Source organism: Martes martes (assembly GCF_963455335.1).
Source record: "Martes martes genome assembly, chromosome: 4".
Lineage (NCBI taxonomy): Eukaryota > Metazoa > Chordata > Mammalia > Carnivora > Mustelidae > Martes > Martes martes.
Genome location: NC_137891.1, coordinates 161841622 through 161856100, shown reverse-complemented (window position 1 = coordinate 161856100; position 14479 = coordinate 161841622). Strand labels below are relative to the sequence as shown.

At 41.4% G+C, this 14479-nt stretch overlaps 1 protein-coding gene across 1 annotated transcript; it reads left to right on the top strand.

Annotated features, from left to right (window-relative positions):
- The first annotated feature begins 769 nt into the window (after positions 1-769).
- Positions 770-14075, top strand: AKIRIN1 (akirin 1). The gene is made up of 5 exons (XM_080803006.1): positions 770-1129; positions 5790-5930; positions 8974-9108; positions 10383-10454; positions 11069-14075. Exons 1-5 carry the CDS (start codon positions 910-912, stop codon positions 11077-11079), a joined length of 579 nt encoding a protein of 192 aa, XP_080659132.1. The 5' UTR covers positions 770-909; the 3' UTR covers positions 11080-14075.
- The last annotated feature ends 404 nt before the right edge of the window (positions 14076-14479 follow it).

Sequence of the window (14479 nt, the reverse complement as noted above, 5' to 3'; positions counted from 1 at the left end):
TGTAATCTATGTATCTTTCCAGAATTTATCAAAAGTATTCTACCGCTGTCACTGCTGTAAAGAATTCTCACAGACCCAAGGAAGCACTGAGCTGCTAGTCAGATGTGGAGACTGGCAAACCAGCTTAAGTTCTTAACACTCTGACACCATTCCAGGATGATTTAAGCCAGTGGGTTTTATTTCTAACTACCGTGAGTAGCAGACCCCTTTGATGAGCTTCTGAAGATATGGGTCATCTATCCTAAGATACATACACACAATTTCATGGGGTTGGTGAACTTCCTAAAGCCCATACTCAGATCTAAGGTTATGCTCAAGTGAAGACTTCCCTGGACTCGGGAGTGCCCTTGAAGACCTTTTAGAATGCCCCTCACTTCCATCCAGGGAACTACAGCGGCCTAGATGGAAGGAGGTTTACCGGACCGGAGACACCCGACCCCCGCGCCCTCTCGACCGGCCTCTCTGAGCTCACCCCTCCCCCACGCCCCTGCCGCGCAGGTGCTAAAACCTAAGGGGCCAGCCCGGCGCGACGGCTCGAGAAACTGGGGGACAGGGGTACGGTGGGGGGAGGGGGATAATGGGACCCCGGGAGGGGAGGAGCGGGGGTGGGGGCCTTCCCGAGGTTGCCTGGCGACCGAGCTCTCCGCCCAGACCGTGCCATTTCCTCAGCGGGGGGCGCGGCGGGCCAGAGCGTAGCTGACGGGCCTCCCAGAGCGGCCTTCTTCCGGCTTCTCCCCCTCTGCCGGGCGGTGGCCAGGGCCCGTGACGTCACAGGAGGCGGGGCCAGCTCCGCTGCCGGGTGCTGGAGGCGCCATTGGAGCCGGCTTGGCTTGCGAGCTCCGCTGAGGAGCCGGAGGTTGGGCCGCAGTTACCTCAGCGTCCGCTCCTGGTTCCTGGCCCGTCAGCGGCATGGCGTGCGGGGCGACGTTGAAGAGGCCCATGGAGTTCGAGGCGGCGCTGCTGAGCCCTGGTTCCCCGAAGCGGCGGCGCTGCGCCCCTCTGCCTGGCCCCACTCCGGGCCTCAGGCCCCCGGACGCTGAGCCGCCGCCGCTTCTCCAGACGCAGACCCCACCGCCGACTCTGCAGCAGCCCGCCCCGCCCGGCAGCGAGCGGCGCCTTCCAACACCGGGTAACCTATGCTGCGGGCTTGGCAGGAAGCCAGGCCCAGGCATTTTGGGGGGTGGGGGTGGGGCGGCTATGGGCGCTAGGCTGATTCACCCACAGACCCCTTCTTTGCCCTGAGAAACGGGAACTGGGGTGCCGCTGGGCTGTGTCGCTTCCGGGGATGGGAGACATCCGGGAGGGATGGTGAGGTTCCAGTGTCCGTTTTCGATTTTCCTGGAGCTGGAGAGACCGGAGGGGTGGGCAGCAAGAGGAAGATGGGAATATCCCTGGCCGCTCGGGGCCCTTCCCGTGCGTGAAGCCCCTCCTGCCTCCGCTGTCCGGGCCTGCACAGAGCCGCTCAGCAGATCCAGTGGGCCATGGAAAATGGGATTCTACTCACGAACCCGGCCTTGAGGGTGGGGGTTGGGGGCGGGTTCTTGGGAAGGGACCTGAGTGCGTGCTGTTCACTGTACTGTAGCTTGGAGGGGGACGTGCTTTTCAGAAGTCTTTAGGGACCAGAGGCCGTCGCAGAAGTCACAGAATCCGATTTCAACCTATTTCTAAGGGACTGGCCATGTTCTTTTATTGATACTGAATCTTAATATGGCTATTGTCTTGTGCCATATATGGCTCGATATCGGTAGCTCGTTAGCTAGAATTTATTTGAGAATCCTTAAACATACAGAGGTTCCGGAAGCAGGACTTCAACTATCCGTAACACACTTTCAGTAAGGATTACGTGTTGGTCAAGGAAAGGGGAGAGCTAGTGTGACTGTAAAGTTAGGACAGCCCCCCCCCCAACCACTGTGCGGGAATTGAGGGGAAAGTGCATCAGAATTAGTATGTAGCAGTTTTAAAGGGCTCCTGGAGATGGGGGAGGGTCCTCAAAACTGGACTTCGTCGAGTTATTTCTTTGTGTGCGTTTTCCTCTTCCTCAAGTGTAAGTGAAACCTTAGGACTGCCTTAAAACGATTCTTTTCCTCATCCATTTTCAGTTACCAGTGTCTTTGTGCTTTATTTCCTCTTTCCTCTGCATATCCATAATGCAGATTTCAGGCCCTCACTCTCACACCGAAATTCCTGCAGTTGCCGGCCAAGCCCTCACAGTCTTTCTCGTGTTCACCTCTCTTCATTCTTTTATTAAAAGGATGTATCAGCTGTAACCATATGTCTTACTTAGCCTTTTACACATTTTTTCCCCCAAACAATGCTTTTGCTGCTCTTTCTCCAGGCCCACCGGGGTGTGCCTGTTATCCTTGCTTTCCATCATGATGTTTTCCCCTTGTATTTGCTAATGCAAAAACAATCATTTTTGCAAATCTCCCATCCATTACGTGACTAACCCTACCCCATAAGGAACTCTGTTGTACTTTAAATTCCCTGACCACTTAATGTTGCAAAGCCTTAGGTACTGAATGAGATAATGTTTGCAAAAATTTTTTGTAAAGAGCCCTTCAAAAGCAGGGGACAGCGCCTGGATGGCCCAGTCAGTTAAGTGTCAGGGTCTTGATCCCAGGGTCCTGAGTTCAAGTTGCATGTTGAGCTCCATACTGGGCATGGAGCCTACTTAGAAAAGAAAAGCAGGGGACAAAATGCCCACTTAAAGTGATATTTTTTTCTTTTGCTGTTCCTACAGATAACAGAGATAATCTTTATGGATCTCTGTTATGGAAAATAGAATTAATACTTGACTTATCCATCTTGATGGATTTTATGCACGTTTTATTTCTTCCAGTATACCCTGTAGACTAATTCTGTTGTAGTTCACATTACAGCACATGTTTAATAAATGAGTGTTGAATGTATTTGGAAGCCTCAGTATTGTGGAGTGCAATAATGGGAGTCACTATTTTTTTATTTTAAATTTTAATTTTCACATAGATCATGCAAACTACCTTCTTGGTCATTTATATTAAAATATTTTATTTAAAATACTCATTTGTAAAGACTGATCAGTTAACCTCCTTAATGCTTGTTGGAATATGGTTCTGTCAAGAAAGAAACATAAAGTATGAATGATTGATTATAAGATGCTTTGGCTTAAGTGAAAGATGTCTTCTGGATTAAAAAGGAAGAATGGGAGAGGAAATGTTAGTTGCTTTACAAATAGAAAGAATAAAGCTAACTAATAGAAAAGTGAATTTAAAAATCGGTGACTTCATTTTATAACAATTGCTATCTCAAAGGTTATAAAAGTTTCTCAGAAATGGTCAAGAAGCTATGTTTTTACTTTACTTTAAAAAAAAAGATATGTGTCATAGCACTTTTTTGGGGAAAGGTATATAAAATTAAGCCTTTTATTTATTTAAAAAAAATTTTTTTAATATAATTGACACAGATCACAAGTATGCAGAGGTGGGCGGGGGGGGGGGGTGCGGGGAGGGAGCAGGCTACCCACTGAGCAGAGAGCCAGACGTGGGGCTCAATCCCAGGACCCTGAGATCATGACCTGAGCTGAAGGCAGAGGCTTAACCCACCAAGCCACCCAGGTGCCCTAAAATTAAGCCTTTTATTGCTTAAATGAGCTAAGTTGATACCAGACATAGGAGGGTGTTGCTGACTGAGGGAGATGTTTGTAAACATGTGTGAGTCCAGGTGCAAAGCAATTAATTGATCATGACTTGAGGCTTGAGGATTAACATCCATATTGCGGTAGCATTTTAGCTAGGTCTTGAATGATGGTGAAGGAATAAAGATAACCACATTTCAAGCAAAGGAAAACTGTTTGAGCAAAGCCCTGAAAATGCACAAATTAAGGAAAGGATAATGTAATGTAACTGGGCTATAATGGGAGATGGAACTGGAAACAATTTGGACCAAGCCTTGGAAGGCATGGGATGCCATGTTGTAGAGTTTAAATTTTTTTAAGATTTTATTTATTTATTTGAGAGAGCACAAGCCCAGGAGAGAGGAGAGGGAGAAGCAGACTCCCTGCTGAGCATGCAGCCCAATGCGGGGGCTCAGTCCCAGGACCCTGGAATCATGACCTGAGCAGAAGGCAGATGCTTAACTGACTGAGCCACTGAGGCACCCATGCCCCCAAAGAGTTTGAATTTTGGAAGAAAAGAAAAAGTGTGAATTTTGGTCTGTAACAGCTAGGAACCAACGTAGAATTTTGAGGACAGGCTTAGTCTAATATAACCCAGAAGCACAATGTCAAATAATAATAAGATGCAAAGACTAAAGTTATTATCCACTGTTAAAAAGAAATGTACATTTTTGGTTTTTTGGGTTGTTTTTTGTTTTTTTAAGTGGCCTTCTTGGAGAGAAAATCACATCTACTTCTTTATTTTTCTACTGTGCATGCCATATTTAGATTCTTGGACTTGCTTGTCCTTTAACCAGCCTAAAAGTTGTATCTTTCCATTTGTTCACTTCGCCATACAGGAGGCAGAGGTTTATCAAAGACCTTCTGTTCTCATGAGCGTTGTCCTCATACTTGTCCTTTCTTGTTTAAAATCTTTGCAGTTCCGTACATCCTTGTATTGAATCTGGCAAGTATGTGCTTGGAGAATAATACATTTTAAAGATGAAGTGAAGACTTCATAAGTTCAGGGATCTTAAAATATGAACTTCATAGCATTTTTCAGGGAAAGCTTTGCTAATCCTACATTGTTTGTGTATTTGGGCTGAGTGTTAGAAAATTTAGTTATGTGTGGAGATACTGTGAGTTTGTCATTTCCCAGGCTCTCCTGTCACTTGTTTTCAAAGCTTCATTGGGTAGGCAGTTAACATTTATATTGACAAAGTAGGCTGAAGATCCTGAATGACTTTTCAAGGTCATAGTCACACAGCTAGGAAGAAGCAGAATGGCATTAACACTCAACCCCATAAAAAATTACAATTATAGCACAGTATACATTAGAATAATGTGAGTGGGGTGGTGATATGGTTTTCTGGGTTTTATTTTTGATAAGGAGGCTTTATCATCTGGAAAGTGGATGCATATTCTCCCACAAAAATGAAAAACTTGAAAACCACATCCTTTCAGACAGTGTTGGCTCTAGGAATGTACTTCAAAGTGAATTTGTGTGTCCTGGACTCCCTTCAATAGCGTTAGCAAATTTGGTTTATGATTACTTTGACTCAGAATAGTAATCTGAGTCCTATCAAGTATTGCCTCTCGGTAGGATCAGAAAGTTCTTTTCTAAGCCCTGATCATCAGGTCCAAGCAATAAATCTCAGGTTTTCCCATGGTCCATGTCTAGGAGACGACCATATTGTGGTTTTCTACTGTACTCTCCCCCAAAGATCTTGAGTCCCAGATGGGACACGAGCTTCATTTTTAGAAGGCCTTGGGTGGTAAGAGAATCACCCCACTACACTAGTGTGCAAAATTGTGCAGCTTAACACAAATCAAAAATAGCTCGTGATTAGGTGAAGGATGGGTTTTTTTGTTTTGCTGTAAATTGTACTCATTAATCCTAAAACAGACTGCAGATCTGGTCTTCATTGTCACAGGAAAACAAGCAAAGGGAACTGTCTGAGGGCTTATGCTAGAACAGCTGTTCTTCCATGTATTGTTGAAATAGCAATAAGAGAGAACACTTTGGAGTTATAGGAGGAGTGCTTTATTCAGTATAAACATTTTTCTTGCTAATACTAATAATATGGGGGAAGGGACAGGAAATTTGAAGAAATGGCATAATAAAATGAATGCTCAAATGTGTTTCTTTTTTTATTAGAACAAATTTTTCAGAACATAAAACAAGAATATAGTCGTTATCAGAGGTGGAGACATTTGGAAGTAGTTCTTAACCAGAGTGAAGCTTGTACTTCGGAAAGTCAGCCTCATTCCTCAGCACTCACGGCACCTAGTTCTCCAGGTAAACAAACATTAGTGTGGACAGACTGCCCATTTAAAGTTTGTAAATGGTACACTTGTTGTGATGAACCTTGGCTGTTATATGTAAGTGATTAATCACTGAATTCTACACCTGAAACTAATATTAAAGTGTATGTTAACTGGAATTTAGATAAAAAATTGAAAAAAGAGAAAAGTTTGTAAATGGTTCTTAAAATGATAGTTTCCTAATCCAGAATTGATTTCATCTAAAATGATAAAATTGGTAAAATGTGTGCATTGTATTACTACTTATACTTTTTTTTTTTAAGATTTTTTGTTTGTCTGACAGAGAGATCACAAGTAGCCAGAGAGGCAGGCAGAGAGAGTGGGGGGAAGCAGGCTCCCTGCTGAGCAGAGATTCCCAATGCAGGGCTTGATCCCAGGACCCTGAGACCATGACCTGAGCCAAAGGCAGAGGCCTAACCCACTGAGCCACCCAGATGCCCCTTATAAATACTTTTGAAACCAGAGTCATGAAATTGGAGAAGAAAAAAAAAAAAAAGTTGTTTTTTTTCTTTTTTTTAAGATTTTATTTGTTTGACACAAAGAGCACAAGTAGGGGGAGAAAGTTGGGGAAGCAGGCTCCCTGTTGAGCAGAGAACCCGATGCAGGGCTTGATCCCAGGACCCTGGGATCATGACCTGAGTGGAAGGCAGAGGCTTAACCCACTGAGCCACCTAGGCACCTCAGAAAAAAAACCTTAGGTTGATTTGATTTGGCTTCCATCCACTCAGTGCAGAAGTATCCTCTGTAACTGCAGTGTCTAATATCTTAGCCATTAGATTAGCTACATGTGGCTATTAAAGTTAATTAAAATTTAATGAAATTTTAACATTTTGTTTCTTGGATGTAGTAGCCACATTTCAAGTGCTTAGTAGTCACATGTAGTTCTTGTATTAGCATAACTATAGGACATTTCCATCATTGCACACATTTGTGTGACAGCAGCTCTATAACATTGACAGGTGGTCAGAGAGGATGTGCTCAAAAATAGAATCTCAGGGTTGGAGAGAATCTTCATGGTCACATAGTTTAGCCACCAGTCTTGCTTGCAATATCCCTGCAAATAGTCAAGAGGCCAGTGTGCAAACATCTCCATTGGTGGTGAACTCTGTCCTTTAACAGTAAAGTAGTTTATTTCCTTACAAACTATTCTACTTTTTAATAGTTCTGAGAGTTAAAAATTACCTTGATTAAAAATTGTCTCCTTACAGAACACAGATTGTGTCGGCAAGGAGCTAAGGGGAAGGGAATGGGGAAAAATGCTTAATAGTAAGGGTGTTAATTTGAAGTGGTGGAAATATTTTGAAATTAGATAAATGTGGTTGTACAACATTGTGGATATACTAAATGACACTGAGTTGTTCACTTTAAAATGATGCATTTTATGTGAATTTCACCTCATGATTTTTTTTTTTTTTTAAGATTTTATTTATTTATTTGACAGACAGAGATCACAAGTAGGCAGAGAGACAGGCAGAGAGAGAGGGGGAAGCAGGCTCCCCGATGAGCAGAGAGCCTGATGCGGGACTAGATCCCAGGACCCTGAGATCATGACCTGAGCCAAAGGCAGAGGCTTTAACCCACTGAGCCACGCAGGCGCCCCCAAATGATTTTTTTTTTAAGATTTTATTTATTTACTTGAGAAAGTGAGTGAGAAAGAGCATAAGCTGGTCTTTCCTTAATATTCTTTTGAGATTTTAGTATTAGAATTTTGAAGAATATGTTATGGATGCAGAGAAACAATACAGTGATTACTGGATAGAACTTTTGGTTAGGTTTCATTGTAAAGAAGAAATCTAGGTTTAAGTTAAGAATGACTTGTTGAATGATTTACAGATTAATCGGGCTGAAGAAACGGAGTCTAGGCTGAGCTTTGAGGAACAGGCTCAGCTTTGAGGAACGAATGGGCTACCAAAGGAGCTACTGCTGTTTTTTTCATGATCAGGAAGCAGATATCCATGTTTTCTGGCATTCCAGTGAATATTTTGGTTTCTAACTATTATCTTACAAACATTTTACTCTTCTCTTCCTAGATTTGAAAGGAATCAAGGATGAGATATGTAGGGGCACCTGGGTGGCTTAGTCATTAAGCATCTGCCTTCGGCTCAGGTCATGGTCCCGGGGTCCTGGGATCAAGCCCAACATTGGGCTCCCTGCTCTGCGGGAGGCCTGCTTCTCTCTCTCCCACTCCCCCTGTTTATATCTCCTCACCCTATGTCAAATAAATAAATAAACAAAATCTTAAAAAATAAAAAAAAAGAGGGTGAGATATGTAGGGCCTAATTGTCTCCTTCATTCATATTTCAGTGATATTGCTAATAGTTTGTTATATAGGGCGAGTTACTTGGTCTCCTAAGCATCAGACTTCTAACCATTTCTTATCAGAATCACCTGTGGAAGTTAAAAGATGGCCAGGCCCTAACCTAGAATTAAATCAGAATGTGTGTCATGTTTTGTGACTTCTACAGATAATTATGATGCGCCTCAGTTAAACATAGGTCTAGATAATCACCAAGGATTTGGGTATCTCTGAATTACTTTCTCTAATCCAGACTAGAGGCTTTATATCAACTTACTTTTTGTTCTTGTTCTTTACCAAATGAGCATTGAGTATGGGCTCACATTGTTATGGTATCAGAACTGTTTTTCTGTATGCAGATCAGCTAGCACACCTGGATACACATTGTTCTTCCTACTTCTCAATTTACCTTTGGCCTGACTTTGTAAAACTAGTGGCAGAAGCTCAGGAATTTTGTGAAATACTCCATGTAGAGTTGTGAAGAATACTATTTTTTGAACAGTTTTTGTATCCTAGGACTGTTAACATAAAGTTATTAATTCTGAACCTTAGAACTATAATGTATTATTTAAACTGAGTTTGTTTTGGGGTTCCTGGCTGGCTCATTAGGTAGAAACATGTGACTTTTAATCTTGGGGCTATGAGTTTGAGCCTCACCTTGGATGTAGAGATAACTTAAAATCTTTTAACAAAAACAACACTAGATTTGTCTTTTGGCTAGGTTCCTCCTGGATGAAGAAGGACCAGCCCACCTTTACCCTCCGACAAGTTGGAATAATATGTGAGCGTCTCTTAAAAGACTATGAAGATAAAATTCGGGAGGAGTATGAGCAAATCCTCAATACCAAACTAGCAGGTAGGCTGAGGTGCAGTGGTTGTACCATTGTTTGTTCATAAGGTTCGGTAAATAATAAGGTTCAGTTAGATGGTAACTTAGAAAAAGAGCAAGACTTCATGCAGGAAAAGTTTAATGAGTTGTGAATAGTCAAGTTACTCTGATTTATATATGGAAGGACATTTCATATACATTTCTGAAACAAGATAAACCAAGCTTTTCTTTTGACATTTTCCCATATGAATAAAGGCAGTGAGTAGTTTATTTGGGCTAACCTCCCAGCCCCTGGTTGGAAGTGGAGTATAGTCAACATGATCATACTTCCTGGTGGCAGTCACTTTGTAGATGCGGGAAATCTGGCATTCTGTGATTTGGAGGTACATTAGTTTGGAAAGCACAGTTCAGGTTTGAACAAAGGGAGTTGACAGTGATGTCAACAAGTAAAGCCTTTTGTGAAAGGAAGAGATCTGAATCAGGAATAGAAAGTAGTACCCATTTAGTGAAAGAGGACCATGTTGGGATCAGAAAGGTTTTAGATAACAACTTCTTCCTGTAACAGTATTATTTCCTAATCTGGTGACCCATACCACATGGCTCCACAGAATATTGGAAAGTCTGCTTTAAATTGAGAACTCTTTGTTTAACAGTAGTTACATGGGTTTCTTTATAGTCGAACTTCTTTGATCCTTTAATATACTAATAATGTGTATTAAAACAAGAAGCTCCAGTATATCATTTCCCCTCTCCTAACTCCATCCCCAGAATTGTTCAGTTAGCTCTAAGTCACGTCTCTGTTCATGGATGTCAGACTACCTTCTTTTTTACTGAGTTTCCCTGTGGAAGGTAATTCTGTGGGACTGTTTACAATTAGGTAGTATGAAATTTTCTCTTCTTTCTAGCTATCCCACTTCTTTCATTCAACGTGTTGAGATTTATAGCAAGGATAGAATGCAGAAAAGAGCTTCAAGCTTCATGTCTTACAGAGTTCCTAAAGTTTGTTGACTTTGTAGTACTGAGCAAGTCTGTCTTCTTGAGAATCCTCAAGAAGGGATGGAGTTATAGCAGGGTCAGGATTAGGAAAATGTGATATCATAGATGATCAGTGACCAAATCTAGGAGCTAGGGATTTGGCTCTAGGATCTAAAAGGAAGTAACAGATCTCAGAGCAGCTGTTACAAGGAGGGTCTGAGAGTGGATAATTTAAACTGGGGAGCTAGATGTGATCCTGACACTTGATTCTTGAAAAACTGAGGGAGAGTTCTAGGGATGGTATATACTGTCTTTACCCCTTACAGAACAATATGAATCTTTTGTGAAATTCACACATGATCAGATTATGCGACGATATGGGACAAGGCCAACAAGCTGTAAGTATTGCAAAGTTTTTTTTTGAATATTCCAACTTCCAAGAGCGAGGTGTTGACACTGAACACCTGTCTCCTGAGAGCACAAAACCCCTGTGAAGTAAAATAATAGCTAACATTTTTTTAAAAAGCATGCCCAGCATTGTGCTAAGCCCATTAAATCCTCATGAAGTTTATTTAATCTACAGTAACCCTATGAGGGAGGAACTGTTGTTAGCCCTATTTTATAGGTAAGGATGGTACTTAAAGAAGTTATATAATTTGTCCAAGCTCATAAAGCTAGGAGTTCAGTCAGGACTGAAACCTAGGTAGTCTGACTGCAATACCAATTTGTTTGTTACCTGGCTTTTTCTCCAGAAAGGTAGTTTCAATTATTAATTTATGAAAGCTGCTTTCTTAAGCTAGCTTATCAAGTGTGTGGTCAGAATTTCTTAATTCTGGACATCTTAGAACTACTACTCAAAACATAAAGTAATAACTAGCTGTATGTCTAAACTGAAACTGAAAACTTAGGACGTCTTAAGTGTTGACTTACATTCTCTGTGTTGTTTTTCACATATCCCATTGGTTAATATTTTTAGTATTCTTAAACTCTTTTTTTCCCCCCTAATTTATAGATGTGTCCTGAAGCTTTCTTGCATATCTGGTACCAGGTTTGACCTCAAGAGATGGCTGCTGTACACTTTTTGCAACTGGTTTGATATCACATTTCAGCTCCAACTTTGCATCCTGAGAACACTTAAGCGTTTCTGCAGGTCCATTTTATACAACTTGAAAGACCTTAAAACTTTCTGGTTGCCACAAGCATATCTTTCTTTTCTGCTCATCCAATAAACAGCTGTGCCCTACTGTGATAGATTTTCCAAACAAAAGTACCTGGAGCAGCAGTTTAGCAAAATATGCCCTCAGTGGCACTCAACAAATGGAGTTTCCCCAAGCACAGTTCTGTAAGAAGTGTGTGTGAGAGTGTGTGTATATGTGTGTGTGTGTATTTTAAGTTATTATTTGTATTGTGCAAATTTTTTTGATCTTGGGGATTCTGGCTGTGAATTTGATGCAGGACAATTATGGTTAAAAACATTTGCTTGGTCTACAGAAGATCATTAATGTTTTGTGACCATATAAGTTGTAACGGTGGATTGTTTTATGTTGTAGGTATTACTGTTAAATACAGGGACTGTTTCCAGGCACAGAATATGAATCATAAGTTAGGATGGACATTAGATGTGATTATGATGATATAGCAAAGGTCTGTGGTCCTAGGTCTACAAATACGTGGTGAGGAATTAGGATAAACTGGAGACGGGCCGTTTGACACATGGACTCTGCCTAGCCGTGTTGAAAAATACTTTGACTCCAAGCCTTAAAATACCCATGTGGAGTCTGTGCTCACCTCATTCACACAGAGAGCTCCCAGGACACTGAACCTCTAGAAAGAAAAGGTCTCCCTGGAGCAGGAGCATCAGGGTTTGCTCGGGAGCACAACACAGGTGAGCGTGGGGCTGGGCCAGCCCCTGGTGGCACTGCTACTTGGGAGGAGCCACTTCGCCTTTTATCAGTTATTAAAAACGGAATTTGGATCCTTTGGTCAGGCTCCCCCAAATTCTTTTTAAGAAGTGACCATGTTCAACTGCTTGAGCTTTGTTTTGGCAACCCCCTGCCCAAAGTTGCTTACAGACTGTTCTTCACCTTGTTTCCAAGGCTGTGGAACAGAAAGTAGCCTCTGTTTTGAGGAGGTGGAAGTTAAGTATACATTTATTTTTTACTGTGACTTGTTCAGGACCACATTTTACAAAATGCCTTGTTTCCTTTATTATTGTTTCTGGAAAGGAAAGTTCTATTAAAATTGTTTTAGTTTGAATATAGAATAGTTTTATTAATTAGGGCTTATTTTGAAAAATTCTGAATTTAATTCAAGTGTATGCCAGTACCTTCCAAAGTAAGGTAATATTCAGAGACAGTTGTTCTGATCAGATGGCTTAGAGAAATTCTGGAATATTCATATTCGAAGATTCCTTATTAATGAATGTCTTTGACTTAAATCTAACCAAAAACTGCAACATTATTCTTTGTACATTTTCATTATATAGTGTTAACAAGCTTAGTTGCAAACAAATAAAATACTTAAGCTATTTGTTTACCTTGCCTTCTTAATACTGTGATAATGTTTAATTCAAATAATATATGTGAGGCTGCTATAACCATTTCCCCGGTAAAACATTACATTTAAGATTTATAGACTTTTTAAAAAGCCCATCAGTGATCTTTAAATATTAAAGAATTATTTTACTTCATATTTGAAGGGTAGTTTGTTTCATCTCTTCCTTCTCCAGGGTAGTCACTTGTTCCTGTAAGAGGATCTAGCCATGGATGTCATGGGAGTGGCCTTACAATGGGATAGTCACACCAAAACAAGGAAGGACTGCTGTGGGGGCTATCAGAAGTCCTGAAGGATGGATCAGGAATGGGGACTGCTCCTGCACTGATGTCTTGTTACAGAATCAGTGTGACGTGGGGCAGATGTCAGCCCCATTCCTACTAAATGGCTTCTGGCTGGGAGGTAGAGTAGGTTTCTGTAAGGGAAATGATAGACACTCTGTTACTGTACCTGGTGTTGTTAGGCTGTTACAATATAGTTGCCCTTTGGGGCCATAGGGTAGATAAGACCACACACACACCACCACGGCTGGGTTTTGGAGTCTTCCTCAAAAGGGACTAGACATGTTTGTTAGTGTTTTATCTGGAGAAGAGACAGTTCGTAGGACAGAAAATGGGGACCTATAATGTAGGCCTTAGATTAACAAAAGGAGTTTTCCCTTGATTTCTGGAGCTTGAACTTAGGGGCATTCTCAGGTTGGGAATTGTCTTTGTTCCATGGAGGTAGGCCAAAACCCAGAGAAGAAGTCAACCTACAGAAACCCATAAGGATAGGCCAGGACCTGTGGTCTTAGAACAGCTATATCTACCATCTTAGTTTTAATTTTTTGTTTTAGTAATATTTGTTATCCTCTTTTGGTAAAATTTTAAGGGGAGTGAAAACAGTAGGTATTCATGCTTAGGTCAGAGGATTATAGGGGAGATCAAAGTTCCTGAGGCAGATAATTGTTAAGAGCTCCACAAGAAGAACATCAAGGAATATAAGAATTTGGGCCAGCCTCTCACACATGGTCAGTCTTCTCTGCCTGCCAGGGAGGATGGGTTGGCTGTGTAGTAGTTAAAGGAATGGCCTTTGGATGTGTGTCGCCCCAGAGTTTAGTTTGCTACGTGAGCCTTGCCAAGCTACTGAAATTTGTGAGCCATAATTTTCTTGTCTGTAAAATGAGGGTTAATTGTATGTACATCACTGGGTTTTGTTTTCAAATGCAAGATTAAGTTAAATAGCCCACATAAAGAAAGTAGCACAGCCTGAGACATAAAGTACGCATTTGACACTGTTCTATAGCAGGTTTTTTCACAGTGGTCTTCATTAGATCTGAAGACCAAAGTGTTCATTTCTGCAGCAGCATTTCTCAGCTTTCCAGTATGAATACCCCTTTGTTAACATCAAAATCTCACGTTCTAAATTAGAATTTGTATTTTTAAGTGTTCAACTAAGAAAATAATAAAAGATGAATAACCAATGAATTCAGTAATGCTTTTCAGTGAACCTATTTTTTGTTATTCACTATAGCGGGGGTCAGCAAACTAAGGCCTGGTTTTGTGAATAAAGTTATATTGAAACACTGCCACAGCTATTTGTTTGCGTCTGTGGCTGCTTCACAGTTGGCAACTCCAGAAACAGGTAGTATGGGCCACCAAGTTGAAAATACTCTGGCCCTTCCCACAAAATTTTGTGCGCCCTGGCCCTGTAGCATTGATAAACATACATAAACTCACAAACAGGCAAACTCAGTACATCGTGGATTGGTGGACAAGAATGTTAATTTGTCATTTCTAGGGGAGTTACACCTTGGGTGACGCATGATTTAAAAAAAATGCTTACAAATGAAAACCAATTGATTGTCAAAGTGAATATTTTACAGAAAAAG

Bases quoted from the DNA above. Each gene is read 5' to 3' on its own strand.
- AKIRIN1 (XM_080803006.1), top strand. From the start codon at position 910: ATGGCGTGCGGGGCGACGTTGAAGAGGCCCATGGAGTTCGAGGCGGCG. The intron at 5,931-8,973 runs GTAAACAAACAT...TCTTTTGGCTAG, and splicing joins CACGGCACCTAGTTCTCCAG to GTTCCTCCTGGATGAAGAAG. The intron at 9,109-10,382 runs GTAGGCTGAGGT...TACCCCTTACAG, and splicing joins CCTCAATACCAAACTAGCAG to AACAATATGAATCTTTTGTG.